At 39.5% G+C, this 27,606-nt stretch overlaps 1 protein-coding gene across 1 annotated transcript in view; it reads left to right on the top strand.

Moving 5' to 3' along the window:
• PHLPP1 (PH domain and leucine rich repeat protein phosphatase 1) overlaps positions 1-27,606 on the top strand; it is a 135,915-nt gene that overhangs the window by 47,947 nt on the left and 60,362 nt on the right. Inside the window, exons 2-3 of the mRNA XM_066326033.1 lie at positions 24,928-25,124; positions 27,163-27,288. Of these exons, the coding sequence (XP_066182130.1) occupies positions 24,928-25,124; positions 27,163-27,288 (323 nt within the window). The remainder of the gene's footprint in view (positions 1-24,927; positions 25,125-27,162; positions 27,289-27,606) is intronic.

Raw genomic sequence — 27,606 nt, 5'->3', positions numbered from 1 at the left:
TTTTCCCTTGTGAGAGGATTGCTCAATATCACAGACACCTAGCATAATAAATCTCCAGAATGTGAAAACTGAAAACATTAGCAAACTTGCCATTCTTCCTTTCTCTTCTCTTGCACCTGGGTCTAAAACCAATGTTAGTTAGCTAACCAAAATTGCAGTCTGTTTAGCTTGCAATGTACCTATTGTTTTAGGGACTGCTACACAGTAAAATCCAACTGCTGCTTTTTTCCTTGCTTCTGAAAAGCTTAAAATTCTTTGCAAGTTATTTAAAACGAAAGCCAACCTGGAGCAAATTTATGAAAAACAAATGGATGAGGGAGCGCAGAGGTGCTGCTGCTGACCTTACAGGTGGAATGGAATGTGTCTGTTTACAGCAGCATAAAAATAACTCCATCAGGACATGTTGCCTAAGCAGAAATAGCCATGTGAGACTCTCCTCTTAGTTTATATCATTCTTATATGAACAATACCAACTTGATCTGTTAATCTATGCATTTATTAGTCCAGTAAAAACTGAAGTTGAATTACCTGATATTTACCTGAAAGAGCCAAATGGTGTCAGACTATCTGATGGAGATGCTAGACTGTAACACTCAATTTCCATGACCTTGCTGCTCAGTGCGATTCCTGGCTGTTGCTGCTTTTCCTGCTAGTTAGTTAATACAGTAGCCCACTTTTCTGTCGTGGCATTTTCAAGGCCCTAAACCTATAGGCAGGGAGCCTGTAGAGCATTCAAAAAGCAGGACATGAGCTCCTTTTAGCACATTCATGTAATGTAACTTTTTGCATGGCTGTTCACTTCATCACAGTGGCCTCTCTGCTCAGCAGCCTTTCTACTTTAGAGAAAGATTTGACACATATTTAAATCAGCGTGCTCTGATGCAGTGTATCAGCTGGGAGGCTTGTTTGTTTGAAAGGAATAATACAGAGACTTTTGTGGCCAAGGAACAAGAGACCTGCTTTGACATCAAGGTCTGGAATGTGCTAGCTTTAATGCTGCAACATTTAGTGATGCCTTGTTTCACAGGCAAGCAACTCGTTGGACAAGTTTTCCCAAATAAATAGGAGCTATAAGATAATGAAGACTTGTGGTCGATTTCTGCCTTTTGGAAACACTATCTGAAGTAGGTTTTGTGCTCCTCTTTAATAGGTAAGTAATTTTAATCTAAACTGGTTTTGTGCAAGTGCTTGGGGGTTTCCCTAGCTGTAGTTTATAGAGACCAATATGCACTTTGTACGTGCCCTAAGTGGTGTTTTGGCATGGGAAAGGTTCAAATTTAGCCCACATGGTTTGGGTATGTTACATTCAGCTGGTTGTTACTCTTTACCTTTCCTGAGTTTGTTCCCAGAGCTTAAAGATTGCTTCAGCTGTTGGTCTCTGATTTGGGTGTTGACATGCAAATGAACATGTGGCTAATCACATGTAGAACCTCTTGCCCTGAGTGTTTTCCTACTACATGTCCCGTTAATGGAACTCCTTCATCTTCTGTGTTTCCACTGAAAACCACACATTCCCATCACTTCTGCAGATGGAAGTATAATTTTATATAGTGGGATGGATGGAAAGAACCTTTGTGTGGTGATTACGGTTAGTTTGGAAGTTTAGATCAAAAGTATTTGGTTCATGAGCTTGCTGTCTGACCTATTGTTATCTCTTGAATTTTGCCATGTGAGAGAAGTCACCTGCACTTAGCAGGTGTGGAAATTACAAGGTGAAAAAGAGATGGGCAAGGTGTTGGATTCTGAGAGGATTCAACGAACAACAGCAGCTTAGAAAAACTAGAAAGAGAAAGCTGTTTTCTAGCAGGGTAATTTCATGGTCTGACAAACTGTGTGTTCCCACAAACAAGTGTACTGTCATGGCTGTGGGTGGTAAGGGAAAGGAACACTGGAAATTAACTGCGTAAGTGGGGGTAGAAGGGATGACAATACCTTTGGAATGGTCCAGCTGCTGAACTGGTGACATGATGTTAAGAAACCGTGGTCTGAGGAAGAACCCTAAGGGAATGAGCACGATGTGTTCCCAGTGCAGAGGCAGTGTGCAAGGTGGCTGTATATGGAGTGAATTGACAGATTTATTAAATATTATTTTATTTTGGTGGGGGACAATGTTTGTTCTGTTTCAATATTACTAAAGTTAGGTTGTTGAGGAACAACATGCAGCTGATGGCTGGGCATTTAATGGAGATTTCAGTCATCAAAAGAATCAAGTCAGGGAGCAATCCTTTGGGTTGTGAGAGAGGGAGGAGGAAATTGTTGTAGAGGTAAGCTGGGGAGATAGCAACCTTATGGTGAAACAATTTGAATTGCTTGTATGGAAGAGAAAGAGCCAGAAATAAGTCACCTCTCTGCAGAGCCCACATGACTCTGCTTGCCTGTGCATAAAGACAAGTGGCTGCAACAATTTGCAAAAGTCATGTTAACACTGTTGATGCTGCTCTGCTGAGACCTACCTGATGTGCTTTACTGGTGAAATACTATTAAAAGATTAATACAGTGCTTCATCATTGCTGACAAAACAGCCCCATAGCAGCAGCACTGCAACCTAGACTGCCTAATGCAGCAACAGCATAAACATACACTGTTTCTTCCTACAATACAAGAAGTGTGTTGTTCTGAGTGACTAGCATACTTGCTCTTCTGTCTGCTCTAGCTGATGTTGAATGTACCAAATGGTTACCTGTGCTAGAAGTTTTAAGAGTGGCTTCCCTGTATATTTCTTTAATGTGAAACTACTCAAAGTATTAGTTGATGGCTTCAGAAGTTGTCTTCAAAAGTTTTAAGAGCATGTCAGTTGTAAAGTAACTTCTTCCCTTACTTTAAAAGATGAATTAGGTTGGCTGTGCTGTAAAAAAATTTATCAGGCTGCTACATTGATAAGTCATTATCAGGACAAGGGATTTTAGTCCTTTGTCCCCACTTCCTCCCCCACAGTGAAAGTGACTTTTCAGTTCAAGGGAGATGGAATTGTGGTTTATGCTGCAAGCTCTTGTATGGTTGTGGAGAAATGCTGAAATAATCCTAAGCATACATGATCTATTGCAATTTTAATTAGAAAAGATGAGACTTGGTAAAGCTGACAGCCTTTAGAAATCAAATGGGCAAACTCAATAAGCAGAGTACAAAAAGCAGCAGATTTGTGGTTTTTTGAGAGGCTGAAAATGTTTAGTTGTTGTAAGTGTCAAAGGATGGATAATTGTTAAACACTAGCTTTTAACTGTTTAACTGTTGACTAGATATTTTTATTGTTTGGTAAGTGGAGTTTAACAGTTTATTTAACTATTTATTACACCAAATAATTTATCCTATAGTCAGTTTTACTGTAATAAAGTAAAAATAAAGAAGAAAGGTTTTTTTTAAAGAATGCAGTGTTGCAGTTCTCTTTATATTGTTGTGAAACTACCGATGAAAAAACATTCAGAAAAAATTTCTTGGTGTTTCTTTGAATGATGCTGTTGTTTCTGCTCTTTGCCTCCATTTCATGCCGCTGATTCTGGGTGTGTTAATGTGTCTTCTGTAGCCTGTCTGCGTTCCTCACTAATAGCTGTGGAAGTTGAGGGAAGAAAGACATCTATAATCTGTCACATGGCAGGTCTTTGGTAGGAAGGCTGAGAGAGGAGGAGAGCAGACTAGTGTTTTAACCCTCACTTTAATTATAGACAATGTAGTGAATTGCAGCTGAGAAGCACTTGTGGCTTTTTTTTCTCCCTGCTGGGTTGGTCCTGTTGTCCTGTACTCCTTGTATGGTGTGGGTGTGAGCCTTAATGTCCTTTTGTTGCTTTAATAACAAAGCCTGAGAAATCAAAGAGATTAAATCCAGCAGTGAAGAAAGCTGGAGGATTTTCAAACTGTAAAAAGGGAACTACAAGTTACAGGACTTGAGTGGGATTTCATGTAGTTTAAAAACAAGTCCTAAGTCTTATCAGTCTGTAGGAATAATAATCTCTTTGTCATGAAGACCAGTTTTAAAGTTAGATGAAGTTGGTGTGAAATACCCCAAGTTTCTGAGGAAGGATATCAAAGGAAAGGTAAATGGACAGGAACAACTCGAACCAACAAAAATTTAGTTGCATTTGCTTCAGAGTAGCCTATTTCCCATTCAGCTGTGACATAAATAGGGATTGTATGTATTTGAATTTGTGTAGTCTCTGGCTGCAATAGGTGTTAACTCAAGTGAGATATTTGAAGAGCAATATTGTCATTTCTGCTCAGCTGAGAATTCTGCTTCCTCTGCTGTGGTGAGGATCAGCTATTTCTGTGTGGGCAGTGTTTGCTGATGCCACATCTGAGGTGGCTCTGAAAATACTGAACATCAGCAGCCTTCAGCTTTTGGGTTTTTTTTTCCTTTTAAGGTGGTGAAGTTGATCTGCCACTTTGAAGTTGCTAGTGTGGTTTTAGGAGTCTTGTTTTAAGTTACGGCTGTGACTCATTACTCTTTTTCTGGCTTAAGAATGCACAGGGATTTGGGGACAAAATGATGCTTTATGAATGTTACAGAAGAATGCTGTCTCCAGGAGACCATAGACAAAGATTTTAATTTGGAACACTTCAAATTTGCAGGTGGTTCCTTTTTCTTGTGCCTTACTGAGTAAGTTTAGTTTTATGTTGGAATGAAAATAGCTTTATCTAGTTCTTAATAAAATAGTGTACTCCCAATTTGAAGACTCTGCTCTTGCATAATCCATAAATTTGTGGATGCAATGGGCCATCCCCCATTTTCATCAAAACTGAGCATTACACACAGGCTGGCTTTTGCTAGGAAATGTGATTTATTTCTGTTTTGTACACAGCTGCTTTGAAGTTCTGTTGCAAGCATACTTCATCCTAAACTTTGAGGTAGCTTAGCTCAGGAAAAGAAACTTTATCTGAGCTGGATTTTTAGCTGCAGAAGTTTGTCAGTATCAAGGCCCTTCAGAAGATGGGCTTATCTGTTTCCAAGTGACAGATTTGCTTTCTGTTCCTGAAAACCACAACATGTGCTGTGGAATCTCATCCGTGTTTGAAGTAAAGATATCTTTCATCTGAGCATGGAACTGTTTTGCTTAATGCTTCTGTTTGCCACTGGCATTTCTAGAGCAAGTAGAAAAGTACATGTGCAAGTAAGACTTATGAGCTGTTTTCTGGTTGAGAAATGAACATGGCAAGCTCACTTTAAGCTTGCTAGCTTTGTATGATTTTGTCTTTTCCTGATGGCTTTGGAAGAGATGAAAATAAATCAGTCTCAAAGAGAACTTTATATTGAAACAGGTGACTTCTCCTACGCTTGAAGACCGGAGTAGCAGGTTAGCACGCCATGTAGAGCAGAGGGGTCTTCCATGTATGTGCTTTTCTGATAGCTGACACCACGTGGGTGTCATTACTTGTCTCTCAGTGCCACTTCTCATCGTGGTGTGCATCCCCCACTGTGCATGGTGGAGGTTTGCTGGCTCCTTTACTCCTGAGAAGGAGCTTTGTGCCCTCCTGGCGATCTCTGCAGGATAATCTTGGATGGCAAAATTTGTGCTCTACAGCAGATGGGGTAAGAAGCAAAAGCCACTACTTGCAAATCTAAAGCAGTATTCTTAGACTAGATCTGCCTTGAGCATCTTAAAACTCTGACAGCCCTCTGGTGCTTTACACAGTGGTGACTGAGCTTGAAAATTCATGTTCATGGTGGGAGGATGGGGGGAAGAAAAAAAAAAAAGGAAACAGTAGGAGACCATAGTGAGGAGGGGTATGTGACACTATTAGTTTTGGTGTAACACTATTTTTTCCTCCTTGCTATCACATGACTTGGCATAGCATTGGTATTTCAGGTGCTAGGATCCGTACTGTGGCATGTGGGAAATAGTTTCATGAGTCTGTGAGAATAGAACATACCAAAAAGACTGATCCAGAAATAGCCAGTCTGGTCAGAGAATCAGTAGTCAAGATGCCTGTCTGGTGTATGTCTGTCATTTTGGAAATGATTTTTTAAAAAGTGGGGATGTTCTGGGGTTTTGCTTGTTTTTGGGCTGGGAATGGGGCTTTTTGAGTTTGAGTTTTTTTTCTTGCTGTCTACAGCAACCTGGCTGAAGTTGCTGGATTAATTGGGGTTTGTATCTGGGAGTATTTAAACTGGGGAATCTTATGCTTTAATGGAAGGATGGAAAATTTATGCAAGTTGTGAAATTAAATAGTACTAATGCCTGTAGTACTGTATCACTGTCCAGCAAAATCTGATGCTACCTCTTCTCTCCCCAGATTCTTAAACCTAAATGAAAAGGAAAAGCACCAAATATGGAGTCTCATTTCTGGTTTTAATATCACAGGTGGAGAATTCCTGAAACTGCATGGCTTGCCTTTTATGGATTTGGTCCTTTTTAGGAAATAAACTCAGGCATGTGGAATGGTGACACAGAATTTTAGGTAGAACCTTTTTTCCAGGTCTTTTTGAGGACCAGTGGCTTGCACATTTACACACGTTTAAAACCCTCTTGTTTCCAGCATAGAGATGATGGTGGAAACAGCACTTGTTGCTTCAAGTGTGCACCCTTCTTCAAAAATACCATTTACCATTAGCTATTCACTAGCCTAGTCCCTTGAACAGCATTTCCTTTCTTCAGTTGAAACTGAAGTGCAGGGAATTACTTTCTTGAACACTGAACAAGAGTGGAGCTAACTCCTCCACTGCCAGCAAGCATTCTTTGGGGAAAGTATGTCTTTATTCACAGTGTAGACTCTTGTCTGTTTCTACATCTACCAGAAAAGCATCTTGGTCTTGATAGAGGGACTTGGTAGGTATAACTGCTGTGTAGCTGATGCAGTAGACCTAAGAGTTTGAGCTAAGCAGTACATATTCCTGCCCATGTAACTTGTGTGGATCTGCCAACCCCATCTTTCAGCTTAAATATGCACAAATATATATGTCAGAAAGTGATAGATCTTGTTTAAGAAGGCCTGTAGGCATGTAAGTAGGCTTGGGACAGGCTCTGGTAGTCTTTGGGAGTGTCATGGTGGAAGAGACTGAGTTGAGCTGCTGTGTGGGGCATGCAGAGCAGCAGGGGCAGACATCAAAGCTCTGCTGCTGTCATGTGGCTCATGCCAGTATCAAGAATCAGAAGTTTCAATGACCTTGAAAATACAGTCTGCTTCGTAAATGGGCGAGGAGGAGTAGTGGTGTGGTTAAGTTTGTCAGTGTGGTATGAATTTTCTTAATCAGTTGAAGGAACATAGTTTTGTCTTTGCAGTATCAGGTACTGAAACAACCACAAAGTTTTCCATTTACTTATTGTGAGAGATACACGTCTTGCTCCTACTACCTCTCCTCACCAAGCCGTGAGCTGTGGGGAAACCAGGTTTAGGGTGCCTGATATAATACTATCACTCTATAAACAATAATGCATTTTTTTTCCCAGTAAATTCTGTCTGGCCTGTATATTGCATCTTGCTGACTGCACATCCATAACCTATGTGGTTTCTCACAGCAGACAAATCCAAAGGCTAACTTGCTTGATTGTTTTCTGTGGAAAACTTTCCATCTTTAGTAGGTAAATTGAAAATGACTCTCAAAGAGAAGAGCTCTGAGAATGTACCCACCAGTTCAGGCAAGCTGCTTGCTTTCTTCAAATCCAAACAAAGAGCAGACAGTGTATATTTGAAAGCCTTTTTGTCATGATTCAGATCACTTGTCCTAGTTTCCAAAGCCAACTCAATAATGTCAGCTTGAGAATTACAATGGGATATGTCAGTATTTATTCTACCTCTTCTCCACTTCATAACATCCTAGTCTCATTATTTCATCTCTGCTCTCCTCCCATTGTTAAATAGCTTGTTTCTGTCAAGTTGAATAAATATCTAAGTTCTGTCCATTGGAGAACGGCTCAGTTTCATCAGCAGATAGAAATGTGCACAAGTTCTTGAGAATGGAACAGCCCATTGTTGCCGCCTTTGTCTGTCTGTGGGCTACCCCTCTGCACAAACCCACTAAAACTAGATCAAGTGATGAGAGCTACAGCTCCTGCTCTCCATGGGCTCTACCTTTTGTGCTCTAAGCGACCAGGCAGTTGTGAGAGCCCAGCACCCGTGGGCTATACTTTGGCCACCCATGTGTTCATAAATCATGGGTGATGGTAAAATAAAGTGTTTTAACTGCTGATTGCCACGGACATGCTGAAGTAGCATGCTGCATTTTGTAAATATGATTTGGAGCTAATGAAGCAGATCAGAGAGAAGCAGTCTTTTACATAATGCCATTGCTTCAGCACTAATATGACTAATCTGTTTGGACAAGTAACGATGAACTTCTGAATGGCTTATTGCAGGATGCTTGAGTAACTCGGTTAGAAACAACAACCTTTGTACTGGCATGATAATCTTTTTATAAGAACAAGTGGCTCGGTTCTCTTTAGAAGTGTACTATTTTTGTTTCAGAGCAGCGGGATGACAAGTCTTGGGGTAATGCATTAATAAAAAGACAGAAAAAATCAGCTGAACTGCATTATAATAGCAGACTGCAAAATGTTATTTGGATCATTATCTCTGGATACAGAAGAGAGAAGAGAATGGGACTAGGGATGCATAGTGATGTAGGATGTCCATTGAGGGGTAGCTAAAACTGCTAGTGGCTGTCCATAGAAAGTTCACACCTTTTGCTTGAACATAGTTTAAGTATTTTGTAATTTACTCCTAAACTAGGGAATTGATAACAAAAAACCCACTAAGTTTCAGTGTATTGGGATTTTTACAGAATCTAGACAAATCTGCATTAGTTCCAGGTCAAGAGATCTAGTCACAGAGTATTTTTGTGTTTGGTAGACTCATGGGTTTCTTTAACGTTTCTGACTCTGTGCTTACATATTATGTGCTGCACTAGAGGGAACAGTACCAGAAGATTAAATCTCTGATGATAAAGACTGCATGTACTTTTTTCTACAGATTGGTATAATGCTGTTGGCTTGTCCTCTTTAAAATGTTACTTCTGGTCTGCTACCCTGCAGTGCTGGCTAGCTCTCAAGGAGAGGAGACAGCAACTCAACTTATATAAGTATGTGAGTTGGTTGTAGCTATGTAATTTTAATAAATTGAAGTTGTCTTCTGTGAATTAGTGGTATTGTGGCTTTATGCTTCTGTCGAAGCTGGGTAGGGTTTTTAAACCTTTCAACAAGACAATATACCAGAGAGACGTTTTGGATAGGTGAAAAGTGTGCAGCAGCCTTGGAACTTGCAGCATCCCCTGTTTTCCAGCCTGGTATGTTTTGTTTTTGTCAGAGGTACATCTGCAGGAAGAAGCTGTCTATGCCATGCTAGATAAGTCTTGTGCTTAACAGTATCTTTTGTCTTTCAGTAATATACATCAGAGAAATGTGTCTTAAATGTGTTCTGTTCCTCTTTTGTTTTCATTAAATAATAAACTTAGCCTTGCCTTGGAGCATTGCTGTCATTTATCTTAAGGAGAAATTTAGAAGAATAGACCAAATAATGGCCTTATTCAACCAGAATTTTTTTTATTTGGGTTGTGTAGATGAAGCTGAAGGTGACTTGATAAAGAGTCCCATGCTTTGAAAAGACAGATTTCTTGAATGTACTTTTTTCATTATAGTGACCTTTTGGCCAGATCCCTCTCTAAAACTGCTGCTGTCACGTTTTTACCTTATAGCAGGTTTCCTTTACAGGAGAGTTAGGAACCTGTCTGATGCATCTCTGGGAAGATTATATTTAGTAGCAGGGAAACTCACTGTTGCAGCTATTTCCAAGAAATGTGGATGTAGTCCTGAGCTGTTATACTGAGGTTATCATTGTGACAGTACCTAGTTAGGACTGTGAAGTTTGCCAATAGATTTTGAAACCTAACTTCAAGTATTGGATTGTATTTATTTTGTTCCAAAACAATTTTCCCCCCCTAATGAGTGTTAGATGAACACAGCTGCTCAGCTTGCAGCTTGCATAGGAAGATTTACAAGTAATTTTGTGCTTGTGCTTTCTTTCCTTTTTCTCTTCCCCCCTCCCCTGAAATGGTAAACAATGCATAACATTTAGAAGTCAAGAAAAGCAGAGATAGAAGTTTGGGGTTCAGTGCCATATCCTGAGGCCTAGCCCTCTGCTCTCAGATAATTTCTACATTCTCTACAAACAAGCTTTACTGAGGGAAAATGAGAATTTTCTTCGCATGCATTGGATTCTGTGTGGTGACAACTTAATACCGTATCTGGATTCAGAATGTCTTTTTTGCATTAGCTTTAAATGTCTTGGAAAATATCATCTTTGTGTTTAATATGAATTAACTGCTTCTAGTACCAAAAAAAACCCCAAAAAACAAACCACCAAACACAAAAACCCAAATCAAGTACACCAGTACAGTCTTCTTCAGAGGCGATTTATGTTCTTAGTTTAAAATTAGCAAGTTTTTTAAAAATTTACTAAGGTTTGTGTCTTGGTTTTTTTTTTTTTTTTTTTTTTTTTTACTATTTCTAATTAGAGCTGTTAAGACCAGTATCTCTTACAAATTGGAGTTTGAAAAAAAAAAGTTTCTCAGTTAAAAAGCTAAGTTGTTTAAAAGTTATGTTTCCTATAGTGATTAGGTTCTGGTGGATTTCTGACTTTATTTTCCGAAGATACTCCAAAGTTCCAAAGGATTTTGAAACTATGTGAAGTTCTCAGACTGTACTTCATGGTTCAGTAAGACAAGACCTCTGTGACAGCTGCTAAATCATTGCATCCTTGGAGCTGAATTCTCCAAGTTCAAATTCAAGCAAAGCCTATTTCTTAAAGAAGAGCAGCCAGTTTTGTTCCTGTAGCAAGTTCTGGTTGGCTTGCTGTGTGTATTACTGAATGTTAGAATATGCTGGCCAGCATTCCCAGGGGTGTTCTACAAATTTGAGGGCCTTTTCTCTACAGTTTATTAGGACAAGCTTTCCATAGCTTATTTCAAATATGGAAATTTGTCAAGCCTCAGTGGCTGATGTGACTCTTGGTTTCAGGTTGAGCATTAGTCTAGTAATGTGCTTTGTATAATTTTTACCATGAATTTAAGGTACCTTCAAGGAAGTGATCACTGCCATGTTAAGTAGCTGTGGTCTTAGTTTATGGGATAAGCCTTCCAAACAGGACTTTGGTCTGTTCATGTCGTTGCTGGGGAGCACCAATGAACCATTGCTGAAGCCAGCTTGTGGAGACAGTGGTGAATTCTGCCCTGGAAGCAGCAAAACCTGAGGCGAAGGATTAGCAAAAGCATTTCAAGGAGATGGAAAGAAAGTGATTATAGGGTAAAACAACTGGCCGAGAATTGCTGAAATGCCAAGTTGTATAAATGTTTGAGTACAGTTGCTATGTTTGCTCAAAGCCTCTGTGCTTGTGAACAGTCTAAACAACTGTATGCTTTTGTAGGAAAAAGATGATTAATGTAAACGAGAATCAAGTGGTTATAAACTCACCTAGTGAGTTCTCACATTATATTAACAATTCTAATAGAGAATAGTTCAGTAGAGCAGTGAGAGAAAGTATGTCTAAACAGCTTTTCATACTATGAGTTAGTATGCACAAAATGCAAATTGGATGAGGTAAACTGTACAGTTATTTTCCCTTAATTACATTCTGGGTCACTGGCTTATTTGCTTCAAGAATCAGCAGGATGTCACTACAAAAACTCAGATTAGAGTAAAATGTTGAGCAAGACAAACTGGACCAATAAGGGGCAATGTTTTCTTGCATTTGAGGGGCAATTCTCCCTCTCCTTCCTACTTCCCATTACACATTTGTAGATGTTCCCATGGTGCTCTCAAGCCTTCTCCTTATCTAGGTTTGATAGCAAAACCAGATTGCAGATGTCAATGTTCCTTGAAGCTGAAAACAGATCCTGATGACTGGCTGCCTTTTTCTTATGTTGCCAAGCAGCTGATCCCTCAAGTTTTGAGGAGGTGCTTCTTCTGTGATAGAGGCTCTGTAGGTTCCCTGCTCAGTGTTCCGGCCAGGGAAAGCCTTCTCTCAGGGCAGGGTTGGATACTGGGAAAAGGTTCTTCCCCTGGGGGATTGGGGCACTGGAACAGGCTCCCCAGGGAAGTGGCCAGAGCACCAAGCCTGGCAGCGTTCAAAGAAGCATTTGGACAATGCTCTCAGGAACAGGGTGACCTTGTACAGGGCCAGGAGTGGGACCTAAGGCTCTTGATGGGTTCCTTCAACTCAGCATATGCTGTAATTCTGTGATCTGATTATTTTTCATTAAAAATGTTGCATTGAATAATTTTATGGTGTTTCAGTTTAGTCTCATTTTCCTTATGTAGCCAAACGTGATCTGTCTAGCTATCTAGAAATCATCTACTAGTTAAAATGCCTATAAATTAGGGTATCTCATTAAATCTGTTAATGGAGCAATACTGTCTATGAAACTTCCATGTAAAAAAAAAATTCAAAACATGCGAGTTCTACTGATTTGAAGTATAATAGAATTATGTTTTTTTGGAGGTTGACAGTGTTTGGCATTTTGTACCCAACATACTTCCCATGTGCAAAGTAAATAGTTTGTAATTAAAATTAATTATTGTTTTGCTCTTACTAATAAATTCACTGAATATTTTTTTTGGTGATATTCTAAATTAAAGTGCTGCAAGTATAATATCTCCTTGACCTCTTCCTTTCCTTTCTTGCTGAGGTGTGGAGATGAAGATGTTTGGAACATGAATAGAAAGAGTAAAAAAAAAAAAAAGAAAAAAAGTCTTCAGGAGTCTCAGTTCTCCCTCAAAGGAGGGATTAGTGGGCAGAGGAGTCAAAATGATAGTATTTTAGGAAGGATTCTTTTCAAAATCTGTCCAAATGTTTTTCAAACTTAATCCTGCAAATGGTTGTGAATGAGAGAGCATCACAGACCTTTCCTGTAGTTTTTCTCACAGCAAAGTTTCGTGTGTGTTATAGAGAAATGAGCTTTAATACTGATCCTTGTTGTGGATGAGCGGCTGTGTCCACTCATACAGTAGATTTCTGGAAAGGTGAAGTAAATGAGGGGATTTTGATCCACTGTCTCTTGTTTCCTCCCCTCTATTCAGGTAAGATAGCACCGGAGTGGTTTTCTGCCGTTAGGGTATGTGACCATAAAGTACTGGCCATTTGCATTCCTCTGCGTGGAGGTGACCTGTGAAATGGCTTTCAGAAAGATAAATGTGATCCCTTCCTCTCTAAGGAGCCAGGCCCTAAAGGCAATTGGTCAGTGAGAGTAGGTGAGTCAAAATGGAAAGCCTGCTTAAATGAGATCTTGCATTTTTTTAGGTTTCCCCCCTGATTACAGAGTGGAGGGTTCAATACAGTTTTAATAAGGTTAAGATGTGCTGAACTTTCAAAGGATGTGCTTTGGAGGGGAATGGTTTTGGTTTTGTTGGGGTTTTTTTGTTTGTTTTTAGATGCTAGCATTGGCTAAGGATGGAGAGTAGAACAGTTTCAGTTGCTCAGCTTTTTTCAAAGTAAACAGTTTAACTACTGTGTCTCTGTGTAGCCGCAGTATTTTTTCCAGTGGTAGAGAAAGCATTAATTTCTAGGGCAGAAAAATGAAATACTATTATGGTCTGACCACAGTCAATATACTTAAATGGACTTACTTGTGCTGTGTGTTGTACTGAACGCTGTTCAGCTGGGCTGCTCTTGTGGTATTGAGAGGTCTTGGATTTAAATGCCAGTAGAGATGATGCTCGACTTTCAGGATGGGGTCCTCCCATATGTAGGTGGGCTTTTCAGACTTGTCTGGGTATGTTCACTGAGAGAGGAGAAAATTTTGACAAGTAACCCTAGCTTCAAGTTGATCCTACTAGTGTTGTACAAAGTACTCATGGTGGGTATTTATGGATCCCTTTCTAAAATTGTCATGAACCAGAGTTAAAGTGGTGCTCTGATGAATTTAAGTTCCTGAGGTTGTTTTTAGCACACACACTTTCCTGTCAAAGCTGAAATTTATGAACTTGTTTTGATTTCTCCTAGATAACTTCCTGAGGCTTCAGGAGCTCTAAATCAGACTGTGTACTTGTAAAACTGGATCTTTGTACAGGCTTCTTCCTGCTCTTGCTATGGGTGTGGGAATTTTCTATGTTTTTCTTATAGGGATGTCTAGCATCAAAGAAGAAACTTTTAAGAGTTAGTCAGGCTTATGAGCTAGTACTTGTGATTATCCTTTCACAGACCCATGGAGTGCTTTGGACTGAAAACTGATGGGTTTGGAGTTGACTCAGATGTGTGATAGTTGATTTAATTTAAAAAGGGAATGGAAAAAGCCAATCTCTTCTGGTTTTTTCCTCTCCTTTGTAATAAAACCGTATGATGTGCACTCCTAGACAATTCCCATATGCTATCCAGTTACTTCTAGTCTCTGAGGTATGAAAGAGAAGAAACTGTGTCAAACCTGATATCTGTGGGCATGTGATAAATCTTCTATGCCTGTTTCCAAGTGTAGAAAAGCATTGAGAAAATGTTCCCTTTCATGTTTCTTCATGATGCATATCTCTTCCCAATGTTTCCTTCTTCACACTTTATAAAATCAGCTTTCCTTCTGTCTTGGTGGTTTTTTTTTTTTTTTTTTTTCCTTCAGGAATGTGGTCTGAGGTACAGAATTTTGCTGCTGACACACATGTTTAATGTATATCAGCATAATTCAACCTTTGTCATGTAAATTTGAAAAAAAGGAGTGATTGAAGTCAAGTTAGTGTGAATCAAAGGGTTGGCATTCTTTAGCAAGAAAACAAAGTGGATGGCTGTAAGCAGGGAGAAATCCAGGTAGTGAAGCTTTCCAAGGGTATCTGCAAATCGTGTCTCTGTTTTAATCATCCAGGCTTGTGTGAGTCTTTGAAGCTGCTCTTGCTGATAAGAGAGAAGTGAAAAAGGGCTGTTAAGGGTGGTGTTAGGAACGGTCTCCGCAGTGTTGTAGGAGTGGGAGAAAGGGGCAACCGAGAGTGTCCTTGTGGCTTGTTGCAGCTCTCGCTCTCAGCTGAATATGTACTCTGCGCCTGCTTACTGAAGTCAGAACCAAAACCAGTTTTACTCTGACTAGCTCCTTATAAAAAGTTTGTGTGAACATACTACATAAAATCACATGCAGGTACAGATACTGATGAGTAGTGCAGGGGAAAAGCAGCCAAGGTATAAACATAATGTGTATGAACTAAGCATACATAGCAAGTTGTGAACACACTGGCTGATATGATGGAATAAGATTGGATTATAAGGTCAGCCAGAATTCTTTCTAGCAGTAGCTTGGAAATCTCATATTAATGAAGCTGAATTTTAAATGACAGATAAGTCTGACTAATTGCTTGTGCTGTTTCTTCTGGCTTTTGTATTTCTCTGTCTTTGTGCAATTTAAAGCAACCACTGAGTCTTTACCTACTAGTTCCTCTTTTTATTTATTAGGTATTGTGGCTTTTGATTGTAGGTGTTGCAAATTCCAAATCCAGCATCTTGGCCTTCTTTTTGCAGGGCTAAACCTTGGAGGGACTTGACTGGACAAATTACACATTTTTCAATATTATTTCATATCCCAGTAATTTGTGATTTTTTTTTTTTTAAACTAGATGTAGTTGAGGTGTGCTACTAATAGCCTTGCGATATTCTACAGAATTGTTTTGACATAAGCTGCTTATCAGTTGGGTCCTATGATAAATCTTGAGTTTAGATTTTGATCTGTGCAACAATGTTGGTACAGTGGTAGGAAGTGTTATACTTAAAATATTTTACCTTAACAGGATTTCTAGATTACTACATGCTTTTAGTTATGTAGGATGTCTGACTTGTTTCTTCTGATGAAAGAACAAGGAGAAAAATCACTTACTTGGAACTTGAATACATTTAACACACAAAATAGCTTAATCATCTTGCAGTTGGTGGAATTTTAGTCTAGAATATGTTGAAAGTTGACGTGTGTTATGTAAGAAGTTCATACAAAACAATTCTTGACCTAGCATGCACATGTGTTCCTCTGTACATTTTTTTAAAATGTTTGACTACCCACATCTTCCATCCTTGGGGCAAGGCAGGTATGTGCAAGGGCATGTGGGGATTTGCTCAACTTCTGCTGGTAAGGAGCACGGATTCTATCTTTCTGTTGTACTGCTAAGACATACAGATGAACTTCTGCCAGGGGCTGTCATTCTTCCTTCTCAGAGGAGTGTGCGTTCAGATGGTTATTTTGAGCTTGCATTGCCATGCCTCATGTTGAACATCTAACACAGATAAAACCTGAAAGCTGCTGTTAACTTCAGTGTAATTTTGCTCTTCAATTCCATCAAGACTCAAGCTTTGCCTAAAACAGTTGGTTAGCTCAGAGCTTTTGCCAGTACAGCAATTGCTTTAGACAGGATAAGTATCCTTTGGAATGCCAGGGATTTTACTGTGCTTGTGGCTTTATTGTGCTTTGGGAGTATAACAAGCAGAAGTCAATTTTTGCATGACTTCACCAAAAAAAATGCGCATTTCCAGCATTTTGTTCAGCTGTGCTGTTCAGCTCTTTATAGGGGCTGAATTGGGAAGAAACTTGAGCATTTGTTAGGTCCCATCCTACAGAAGCTGTACATGCTGTCATAAAAGTCATGGCAAGTATTGGTGAGTTTCTAAGTATTTTTATGTGGGGCCCATGTATTACATTTTCACCTCTTTAATATCAATGCATAGAACTGTAAAACTTCAAAGTGGAGTTTTTTGAGGCCATCTTAAGGAATAACTTGAAATGTATTACTAAAATATTCTTTTAAAGAAATACATGTAAGGAGTTTGACCAGATTTTAGCGCCAGTCTTCCCAGTATAAGACTAATTCTTTTTTAAAATTTACTTTGAGCAAAAATACTTGGTAGATTGTGTCAGTGAAGAACTTAGTCAGTAGCTTCCTTAAATGAATCCTAAGTTCAAGATGGGAAAGTTGTTTCAGATAAGACTTCCTGGAAGCCTCTAGACCAATATTGCAGCTTTTTGCAACTTTGTTAAAGCAGGAAGATGACTTTTTTTTTTTCTTGATGGTACATTTTCAGGATATTTCAGTTATTTCTTCTTGGAAGGTGACATATGGTTCTTTCCCAAAGGAGTTGGTATTGAGTTTTGCTACTGGAAAGCAGGTGGATCTCTCCCTTTTAGAAGCTTTCTTGAAAATGAGATAATTCAACAATACAACAGAATTCATCCTGCATCTCCATTGTATTTTTAATGCTAGCAGAAGTTTGGACGTCAAGTGTGCCTTTATTTTGCTTAAGTAAACAACCCTGACTGCATGTGACTTGCTTGGATTTCCTGCAGACAAGTGAAGTGAATGGGAATGCGTAGGTCTGAGAGTTTGAATATGAAGGACCTGTGTTTCAGCTGCAGGAGCGGTTTGTAGGGATAGATGCGACGAAGAGTTTAAGACCATGTGGATTTTCAGTTTGCTAGGGGTGAGTCTGTTTTTATGGACATTTGCTTGTACAAACTGAACTTTAAAATCTGTCAAAATAACATTGGAGCGGCTAGATCTGGAGGTCAGTTGTGACAATCAGAACAATTGCATTCCAAGGCTTTGTGTTTGCTGTCTCTACATAGTAATCCAGATGAATTTCCACTGTGCTTGCTTGCTTTTAATTGCAAATAGCATCCTGTCCACTGCTACATATCCTGCTTCAGCCCGTTGCCTTTATTAGGTCGTCCTAGTGTAGGAGTTGTGCTGGTTAACAATGACTCTTCAATGAATGCTGCTGAATCATTGTTAGGTTTTTCTTCTGAAGCTTTTGCTTATGTATGCTTATATACTTTGATACTTTGTTTTTTACATTAGAGGAATTACAGCCGTCTTTCATGGATGTACATGATACTTGATAGAGAAGCTTTTCGGAGAAGTAGATTTTGTAACATTTTGCCCATGATATCCTTTGAAGTGTTGATACCATGGTTTTAGGGCTCCCCTGTCAAGATGGTAAGTCTTGTTGAGAACAAGGTAAAGGGAGTGATCAACTGAACAAAAACTGAACTCTGTCTCAGTGGGGAAAGTGGGATATTTTCTGAATTATGAAATACATACAAACCTTTCCTCCAGTGGTGATTTACTCTGAAGTGGAAGGCAGGATTATAGCTATAAAACTATTAACTATGACTTATTGTGTCATATCATGTAGTGGTAATGCTTCCATTTAAGGGAGCTCTTCCTGTAAAGTAGGAGGAACATGTTTCACAAAGACTAGAGGCTTGTCTGTGTTCTACTCTGCCAGTTTTGTCTCGGTGAACGTTTCCTTAAAGAAAAGTATGAGTTTAACACAGTTCAAAATCCATCATTTGGAGTCTGCTTTTCTTTCTCAGGGGAAAAGGTAACAGCCTTCAAGTAGTAGAGCTTGAACTGCTAATACCTAAAAGAAACTTAACTACTTCAGAGGCTTCCCCAGCACCCATACAATACAGAGTGCAGCAACATGAGGAGTATGATGAGTAAACTATGGAACTATGCTGATAGTTACATACCCTTAAGAACAGTATAATGGTGACCAAGTCCCTCCTTGACCGAGCAGTACAGAATCAATCTGCAGCCTTGTGTAAAATCTTGCAGGAAGCTTCAAAGAATCTAACTAGATTCGAGTGCAAAAATTCAACTGCTGATTTTGGAATGATTTGCCAGGTGAAACTTTGATATATATTCCTGGTCTGTTACCTTTGCAAAAGCAGCCTGCTCGTAGAGACTGTGAGGTGAATTCTTGGTCTTAGTTAAATATAAAACCTGCTAATTCTTTGCTTTTGTTCCTAAATTTTGACAGTGTGGACAAGAAAAAATACTTCTAATAAGCATGTATCTGTATGTAGCTTTTCTTTGTAAGTTTCAAATAAAAAAAGAGAGCAGTGCAATAGTTTGAGGTTTTACTTGGGTTTTTTTGCTTTCTTTGTCAACCTCCTTTTTTTTTTTTTTTTTAATCCAACTTTCTGCTTTATTTTTATACATCTCATTGCACTGGGGCTTGCCTGAAGTCATCACTCTGTCCTTAGTTTGACGAGAATGAAAGGGGAAGCAGCCTTACATGACTGAAAAGCTTCAGAAACATTGCAGGCAGTAGCTTCACATGTATTTAATGAAAGGGCTTGAGCAAAAGTAGAAATCTGCAGAATGATCTGGCAGCAAGGTTTCAGCAACAGCAATTGTGGCATAGTTTCCCAAAAGGTGGGCAAAGACATTCAAGGGCTTTCAGTGTTTTGAGCTAATTGAGGCCTCTTTGCACTTATATTTAGGCAGGAGCAGTGCTGAGCTTTGATTTGCAAGTTTGCGGGCAAGGTGGGATGAGTTGTTCTGGTTTCAGTTCAGAGGGGCAGTGGGGATGGTGCTGCAGGCAGGAGCTCGGGCGCTGCCGCCCACCCTGCTGGCTCCCCCTGACCAGCTAGGAAATAGCCCAGCGTTTCCCAAGTGGATTCAGATCAAAATGTTCAAAACTGAATGGTGGTTTTTGGGTGTTCTTTTTCTCCAATGCATGCAAGAATTGATATTCACAGAATATTAGTGTGTGAAACATCTTGTTTCTGAAATGACTTGCTGAAAGCCGTGGGTGGGTTTGATTACATATCCTCTCCAGCGGCAGCCACTGTGTCGCAGCTCTGCCCCTACGTGCCATTCTTCTGCTCTCCATGCTGAACTACTCACCATGAGCTGTCCCTAAGGCCTCTCAGTCAAAAGGAGAAGCAAGAAATTAAAGCAGCCTGTTTTGTCTGAAAGGGCTTGGGGGCAGCTCGCGAGGAACAGCTGATGTGGTGGGGCTGATGCAATGCTGGCCTCCGGCTGGGGGCCCAACACTGTGCAGAGGAGGATGATGACCTCTGTAGCTGCCCAGCTGTAGCAGGAAAAGTACATCCCGAAATTAGGCACTCAGAGTTAATTCAGTCACTTCTGAAAAGTCTCAAACTTCAACACTATTCCTGCTGAATAATAACTTAAGCCTCTCTTACCACTGGCAAATACCCGAGACGACTCAGGGCGGGCAGTCTCTCCAGCTGGCCGGGCTGCCTGCACTGTGCAGGTCACGAGGAATTTTTAGTTTTCATTCCATCAAACCAATATTAGTAATAAAAATAAGACCTGCTGCACAGAAGTGAACGTGTTTCTTATGTCAACACTTTCCCCTGCTCTTATTTTGGTAATGTCTTAAGTCTCTCTTTAGAGGCAGACATTATTGGCTGTACTTTTCAAACAGGGGGGAATACTAAGTACTTGCAACTTAATCAGCCGTATAGCTGAAGAGAGGTTTTTTTCCTCCCCAAGTACTTTTATGTCCCATAATGAGCTGGTATTTTATAACTTCTGATGGTAATGTATTCCATATGCTTTCCATTGCTGGGATAAAGAGCTTTACTTCAGAATCCAAAGCAAGTGGCTTGTGGGTATTTATTTAATAAGGTTTGAAGTCTCTGCACCAGGCAGGATGTCAGTGTGCTCCTGGAGCTTCCTCAGGCTGCTTGTGGTGAGGTCTTAGTTCTTTAACATCATGGAAAGATCACTCTTGTCCCATCCTCCTTCCTATGAAGCAGGGCAGGTTCTGTGTTCCAGTGACAGTCCTACTGTTTCAATCAAATCCATTGCTTTTCTTTATCCCTGGGAATACTGCTAGTTTCCCTCTAGGACCTGGGAGGAGTTACAACTGAGAGGAATTTAGCCATGAATGTCAAGATAGCTAAATGAGTGGTCTGCTCATAATTCCTTGAGGCATCTCTTCTAATGCGTTGCACAGAACAAAAGTCCTGTTGTGGGGGTGCTTAAGAGTTGCTGTAGTCTTGGAGACCTGACAGGAATGAAAAAGAATCTTTTTATGGTTTCGTGCTAACATAATCAAACTGCTTTGGTTGGGCTTAGCATTTGAAAAACATTTTCTGGTATGCGATTCTTCTGGATGTTCTGGCTTATTTGCTTTCACTCTGATCAGTGCAACAATAATTATATTTAAAGTTTTTGGCAGGATTCAAATTTATGTTTGAAGTCACAAAGGATCATCATTACCATTTTATCGGCACAACTGTTGGCTTTGGTATATTATCACAAGCCCCTGTGAAAATTCATTTCCTTCAAGGTTAGTTAAAACTGAAGAATAATCTGTATGTGAATCTTATGCAGCCTTCTAAATCTTGAATGGGAGGTCTGTGAGGCAGATTGAGGAACATAATTTCAGAACTGCTGATGCTTTTACTGAAAACAGTGCTTTTACTGGCACTGTTTGAGACAAGGTACCTCAAAACCAACAGATTTTTGGTGGTGATGCTGTCATTATGCCATAATTTTTGGTGTTTAATTCGTAGCCTAAAGGCATTCTGTTGTAGTCCGAGTTGCTCCCCATCTTTCTGTACTCTTGGAAGAAAAAAAGATCACTTGCCTTTTGATTTGATTTTATAGAAAAGGCAAGTGCATTTCTGACCCTTTCCCTTGTCCTCCACTCCCCAGCCTGTCAGGGATGTGCCCTCTTGCAGGAGACTCTGCCACCTGCTGCTTTCCTGTCTGAAGTGAGGAACAGCCAGCCTTAAATCGCTTCACACTCTTCTCAAACCCCATCCCACTTCTGCTGTGGCAGAGCTCACTGTCATTTAAACTTCTCCTACTTTTATGCTCTCTTGGCAGCTAATACCTGAGCTCTTTAAAGCTCATTCTGTCCAAGCTTATTTTTCAGTAGGCAGGGGTGCTGCTTTTCAGACAGCTTTTGCTCACAGTTACCTGCAAAAAATACTTGGGCAGATTTAGGAATCTAGGAATTTAATTCTACAGCTAGTTGGTATGTCCTTGATTAACCTCTACTTAAAATCAATATAAGCCAAAATCAGTGGCTTTTGATTATTTTTTTTCCCCCACTTGCATGATAATAGTATCACAGTGTTTTATCAAGTATCAATTATTACTTAAGCAGGAAGCAAACTGAATATGTGAGCAGATTGCGTCTCAGGCAACAACATGTGATCCAATATTAAACATGAGCTTTTCAAGTTACAGAATCATGGAAGAGCTCAGGTTGGAAGGAACCTTGAAAGATCATCTGGTCCAACCAGATGGTTGGTTATGTGGTGAAGTAGACAAGAATAGGAAGAGAGGAACCATTTGCTTTAATGAAATAGGTCCAGTGTTTATTTCTGTGTGTTCTCATCAAGAACCTTCTGCCTTTCACTTAGCAAAGGATAGTACTTGCTGGGAAAAAGCACCTTAAATCCTTTGAAGGGTTCCTTTGAGTTTAAGGGGGTTATTTAATTTTATTTTTTTGTTTTTGTAGGAATAACTGAAGGTTCTTATTCCCGTAATTTTCCAGTCAAATGTGAAGTTTGAGAAAAGATACAATTCATATCTAGCAGGAATACTTCTAGTGGTAGCTCTAGCCTAGTTTTTCTAGTGAACCTTTAATAATGATACTAATTGTTACTGTATCTTATGACTTACAAACTCTGTGAATTTACATGAAATTTTAAGAACTACTTTTTCTGAGTAGTTTTACAGGTCCAGCTGTGCCTAACATCATGTACCTAGTCCAAGAGAGACTGGTCCTAGAAAGCAGATTTCTCAGGCATCTGAATTTATTTTCCCCCGTAACTTTTCTCAAAACTAAGTTTTCAGTACCCTTTGTGAAGAGTGAGTACCTGGGGTGGTAGTCTTTTTACCACTGGACTAGGCAGGATGATGGTACTATTTGATTGCTCCAGAAAGCTGCTGTATTTCTTACCAAACCTCTTGGCTGCAGTGTTGTGGCCAGAGCTCGTACTCTTTACTATCCATGATACTCCTGAAAATTTTCTGAGGTTTGGTGTTTTCCAGGACACAGGTCTGCCCATATTAACTGCAAATTATGTCCGTTGTTCCTGAATGTTCATGGAAGTTGCATTTGGTTATGTTGAAATGCTAAATGAACTTGTCTTCCTGAGAGATTGAGGTTATGCCTTGCAATCTTAAGGAATTCTATCAGCAGCATGTTCCTCTTTTCCTGGGAAGTTAGAGAGTACACAGTTGGAAAATAGACCTGGGAAGATGATCATAAAACATAATTTTAGAGGTGCAACTGCACTCATCCCTGACAGCTATTCCTCATGCAGTTCTGCTATTAGTATTTACCAGGCACTTTTTACTCCATTACTTCATGCTCTGTGGCAAGAAGCCCATCATTCTGCACAGGCTAGGTAAATTCTCAGTTATTATTCTCAGTATTATTCTCAGTTAGGACCAAATGTTTCGTGTTCCAAATATAATGTTCATTTCAGCTTTTGTTAAGGCTGAGTTGCTTTAAGTTACTCACTTGTATTCTCTATCAGTTGTCTTGAGGCCTTGCATAGAACGGGTGTCCCGTTTCCTTCTGTTGGGCAAAAAGTTAATCCACAACTTCAGTGGTTGGATGTGAATTTGCTTGGCAGAGTAACTACTGCTTTCTTGGAGCATTGATTTTTGAATTTGATGCCGATACCTTGTGGGCATTAAAGTTTCAGTGTTTCAGCTTCAAGCAACATTGATGTTCCTTCAGATCCAAACTGGCAGACATTGGTAGCCTAAATGCTAGTGTTTATTAGAGCAGAGCAAGGCTGGAGGGTAACTATGCCAAGTGTTGGCTCATTAAATTGGCAGGAAGATTCAAAAAGACTGCTTTTAAAGATAAGGACAAGAATTGGTGTGAGCTAGGCAGGGGTGAGAGAATGGCAGTGGGTAGGGCATGTGGTAGGTGTCTTCTATCTTTCTATAGATAATTTGAAGGCAAGAGCAGACTCATTGAGACAAATGAGCTGTCATGCAAGCAGGAAAAATAGCGAATTGAAGTAATCGTGTGCAGCACTTGTCACTGCTGGAGATCAGTAGGCACAGCTCTGAAATACTGGTGTTAGAATCAACTGTTTGCTTTTCTGGAGTCCTAATAAGCTATTAATTCTTTGTATTTAAGAGTTCTGGTAAGCATTATCACAGGAAAACAAGTGATTTATCTTTTATCATGATAGGGAAGCTACTTGGAATTTACATACCCTTTGATTTGTTTATTCAGGGGAGCTCCCTCCCAAAGTTCACCAACACCAGTGTTCTTACATAAATTTGGACTGGTTTAACCTGAACATGATTAGCTCTTGTCTCTGTTTGCAAAATACTTAGATACATTTGGATGACTGGGCTGGACTCTTTAGGGTTTGATAGGGTAACTTGGTGTAGATAAATCAGATTAGAATGAGTAAATTGTACCTCCCATTTATATCCTGAAAGAGCAGACATGAGAGATGTTTGTCTTTGTGTTGCCGTTGTTCATGATGTTTTCTGTAGAGTAGAATCTTATTAATTGATTAGATTAATAGAATCTGAGACATTTAAAGTCATTTAACAAAATTGGCCTAATTGGTTGTTATGCTAATAATCTGAATTACTAAAAATAATGAATTCGTTGTATTACATACAAAAGAACTTCACTCTTTCCAAATCTCTGCTCAGACTAAAGCAGGGTCTTTGAGGGATTTCATCCAGGTTGTACCTGCTAATGTAATGGCTGAGAGTGCTGCCTCTGCTATGGGGTTTGCACTGAGCACTGTGGGCTGGGGAAGGTAGAACCTGTGTTCTTTGGGATGCCTTTGAAGCTGTTTGAACCGTGACCTGAAGGATAGCTGAAAGAAACACGGAAAAGCAAAGATACGGGTCAGCATGCACTACATCACCCCTTCTGCAGATACCACATGCCATGTGAACTCAACAGGAACAAATTACTTATTGTTGCAGACGAACATTTGATTTCCAGGTTCCGTAGAGAAGGTTGATACCATTAATTAGGGCTTCTGTGATTATTACAGATTATTTCATGTGACTTGCTCCTCATGATACAGACTTGTCATATCCTTCTACCTATGGAAGAAGACTGTACTGAAGCTAATATTAAGTTAACTACTTGTATAGTTTTGAAGCTGTATTATATTTGTAGTGCTGCAGCTTGTAGCTTGAAAATTTGCTGATCAAGTCTCAGGATGACTTGAGTGAAAAAGGCAAAGATTTTTCTGTGATTAAGTGGATGCTTTTGTTTCTATTTCAGGAAAGCCCCACAGCACTGGCAGCTCCGAACGGATTCAGCTCTCAGGAATGTACAATGTTCGAAAAGGGAAAATACATTTGCCAGTCAACAGATGGACAAGACGCCAAGCTATCCTTTGTGGAACATGCCTAATTGTCTCATCAGTAAAAGAAAGCCAGACTGGAAAGATGCATGTCCTCCCTTTAATTGGTGGAAAAGTAAGATATTTTATTTTATTTATTTGCTTGGTTAACCTGTGTCTCTTTATGAAGAGAAGATTCCATTCAATTAGGATGATTCTGACTCTCCAAAAGCTTGTTTCTAGAAATGGGATTTTCGAAGTATATAAATGACTTCCGATTATGATCGGTCATATTTAACAATTTAGAATGTTTGAATTAAAACTACAAAGAAAAGCAACAGATGCACAATCAATGTATTTCTCTTGTGTACAGTGTTAAGTGGTTTATATATGCAGTAGCATGCAGCCAAAGGATGTGTGTATGTCTTTTGTGTATGATCTGTGCTGTTCCTCCTCATCCAGGTTTTATCCATGCTGGGTTTCACTTTTAAATTCTGAAACTCAACGAATAAGGGCATGGGCTTATTCTGAACATTGAGGGAGTTTCGAGTATTCAGCATTGTACGAGTAGTGCTCTGTTTTAAGCTAACAGCAACAAACATTTTTCCTTGTGAAAAAAAGCTGAAACAGAACTTTTTTCTGGTAGATTACATCAACAACCCAAGGGTTCCAGACTGAGCGTAAGGAAATTTATTTTTTCCCATGGCATTGGTGACTGAACACTGGCATAGGTTATCCAGATGGGTGATGGCATATCCATCACCTCTGGAGATAGTTACCAAAACCATCTGGACATGGACAGCTGGCTTTAGGCGGACCTGCTTGAGCAGGGGCTTGAACCAGATGACCTCTAGTGGTCCCTTTAACTCTTCTGTGAAACTGTAGTGAAGACAGTAAGATCACAGCATCACTGTTTTAGCCTAAGTAGTGTTTCAGAAAACTATTACTGGCTTTTTAGCTGAGGGAATGGGAAGAGAATCATCATCTTGATGATGAACTTACACCTTAAGTAATCCTCTTTTACGTACTGGTAAGTTGAATTAAGTTGAATTAAGTTGAAAGGGTTATTTGGAGAGAAACAAGCTTCACAATGTTATATATGCAGACTAGAGTTGATTCATTAATATTCTACAGTAGCAGTGTGAGAAGTAGTGCTGCCTTCTACAAGTTGTTTTTCATGGCTCTTTTGGGATTCTTCACATGATTCTCCAACTCTTCCTGGGAGATACTGAAGTAGAAACATTGTCCTCTTTTGGCAACAGTGTGTGAACTCTTGGGAGTGAATTGTATTCCTGGCTGTAGATTGCTGGAAAGGATGGGATTAAGGTTCCCATCAGCTTTCTCTTTGAGATGAATATTCTTTTCATCTCAATATATTTCTTTTAATTTAAAAAGGGAAAAGATTATAATGCCATTTTAATTGCTTAATGTGGAATTCCTAAGTCGTTTTTGCACAGAAATGCCTTATGTGATGTAAAACATGCAGACTCTGTTAAGCAGAAAGTTGACAACAAATTTTAAAAGAAAAGGATAACTAAGCTCAGAAAAATGTACTTAGGGCTTCTGCTGACAAAGCTTGGGAGGAGGGTGCTTGGCACAGAACTGAGTGTTTTTTAAATTATTGCTCAAAAAATATTCTTCCTCATCCCCATAAATACTCTGCACTTCCTGGTTTGCTAAGGCTTTCCAGAATGCTGTACTGAGACATTGAGACCATAAGTTGTGTGGGACTTCTCGTGTATGGTAGCAGAATGATGTATTCTGGGTGTTTTTTAGCAAGTTGAGAAATGCCAAAGAATTTAATTGGGCTGTAAGAGAAGCATTTTGTTAAGCCTGTTTTTAATAACCAGGGAGTATAAATTGTATTTTTTTAGGTTGCATAAAAACAGCCTTAAATGCATTTTACTGGCAAACCTTTTATGGTGTTCAGTTTCTATTAAAATGTTTGTGTTCTTGGTGGTTTTCTCTGTTAGTTCTGTCCTCTTTCTGTTCTCATTCCTGCTTGTGTAGATTTCATGAACATTCGACAGCCAAGATCCAGCTTGGGTATTTGAGATGGTTAATCCAGCTCTATTTGATGATGTCCTCTTGGGCACATTTTAACTTTGCCTTGGGGAGTTTTGCAAAGAGAGTTTTAATTCTTGTTAACTCACAATTTTGTGTCTTTGCTGTAGGTGGAAGAAGTGAAAAAGCACCAGCACTGTTTAGCATTTAGCTCCTCTGGACCTCAAAGCCAGACCTACTATATTTGTTTCGATAACTTCACTGAATATCTGCGATGGCTGCGACAAGCATCAAAGGTGAGAAGGCTGCTAACTCTAGTGTGAGTGGGATGTTTGGAGAGTTTCCCCCAATTCAGTCTTCTCCATGTGGCAATACTGTCCCTCTGATGGGCTGATTGCCAAGAACTGCTGTGGCTGTTGTTAGTATTGTGTGGAAATATTCAATTTGAGATCTCTTGGTAACGGGAAATAAGGAGGTGAATTTTTCAGCATTTACACCAACACTTCTTTCTACTGAAGTTGTGTATACAAAGTGCTGTACTGAGTTTATTCCGTTTTCTTATCAGCTGGATGGATCTACTGAGACCATTGTAACAACAAGGATGACAAATATAA

Source organism: Sylvia atricapilla, chromosome 1, assembly GCF_009819655.1.
Source record: "Sylvia atricapilla isolate bSylAtr1 chromosome 1, bSylAtr1.pri, whole genome shotgun sequence".
NCBI classification, from domain to species: domain Eukaryota; kingdom Metazoa; phylum Chordata; class Aves; order Passeriformes; family Sylviidae; genus Sylvia; species Sylvia atricapilla.
This window is presented reverse-complemented; position numbering and strand designations above follow the sequence as displayed.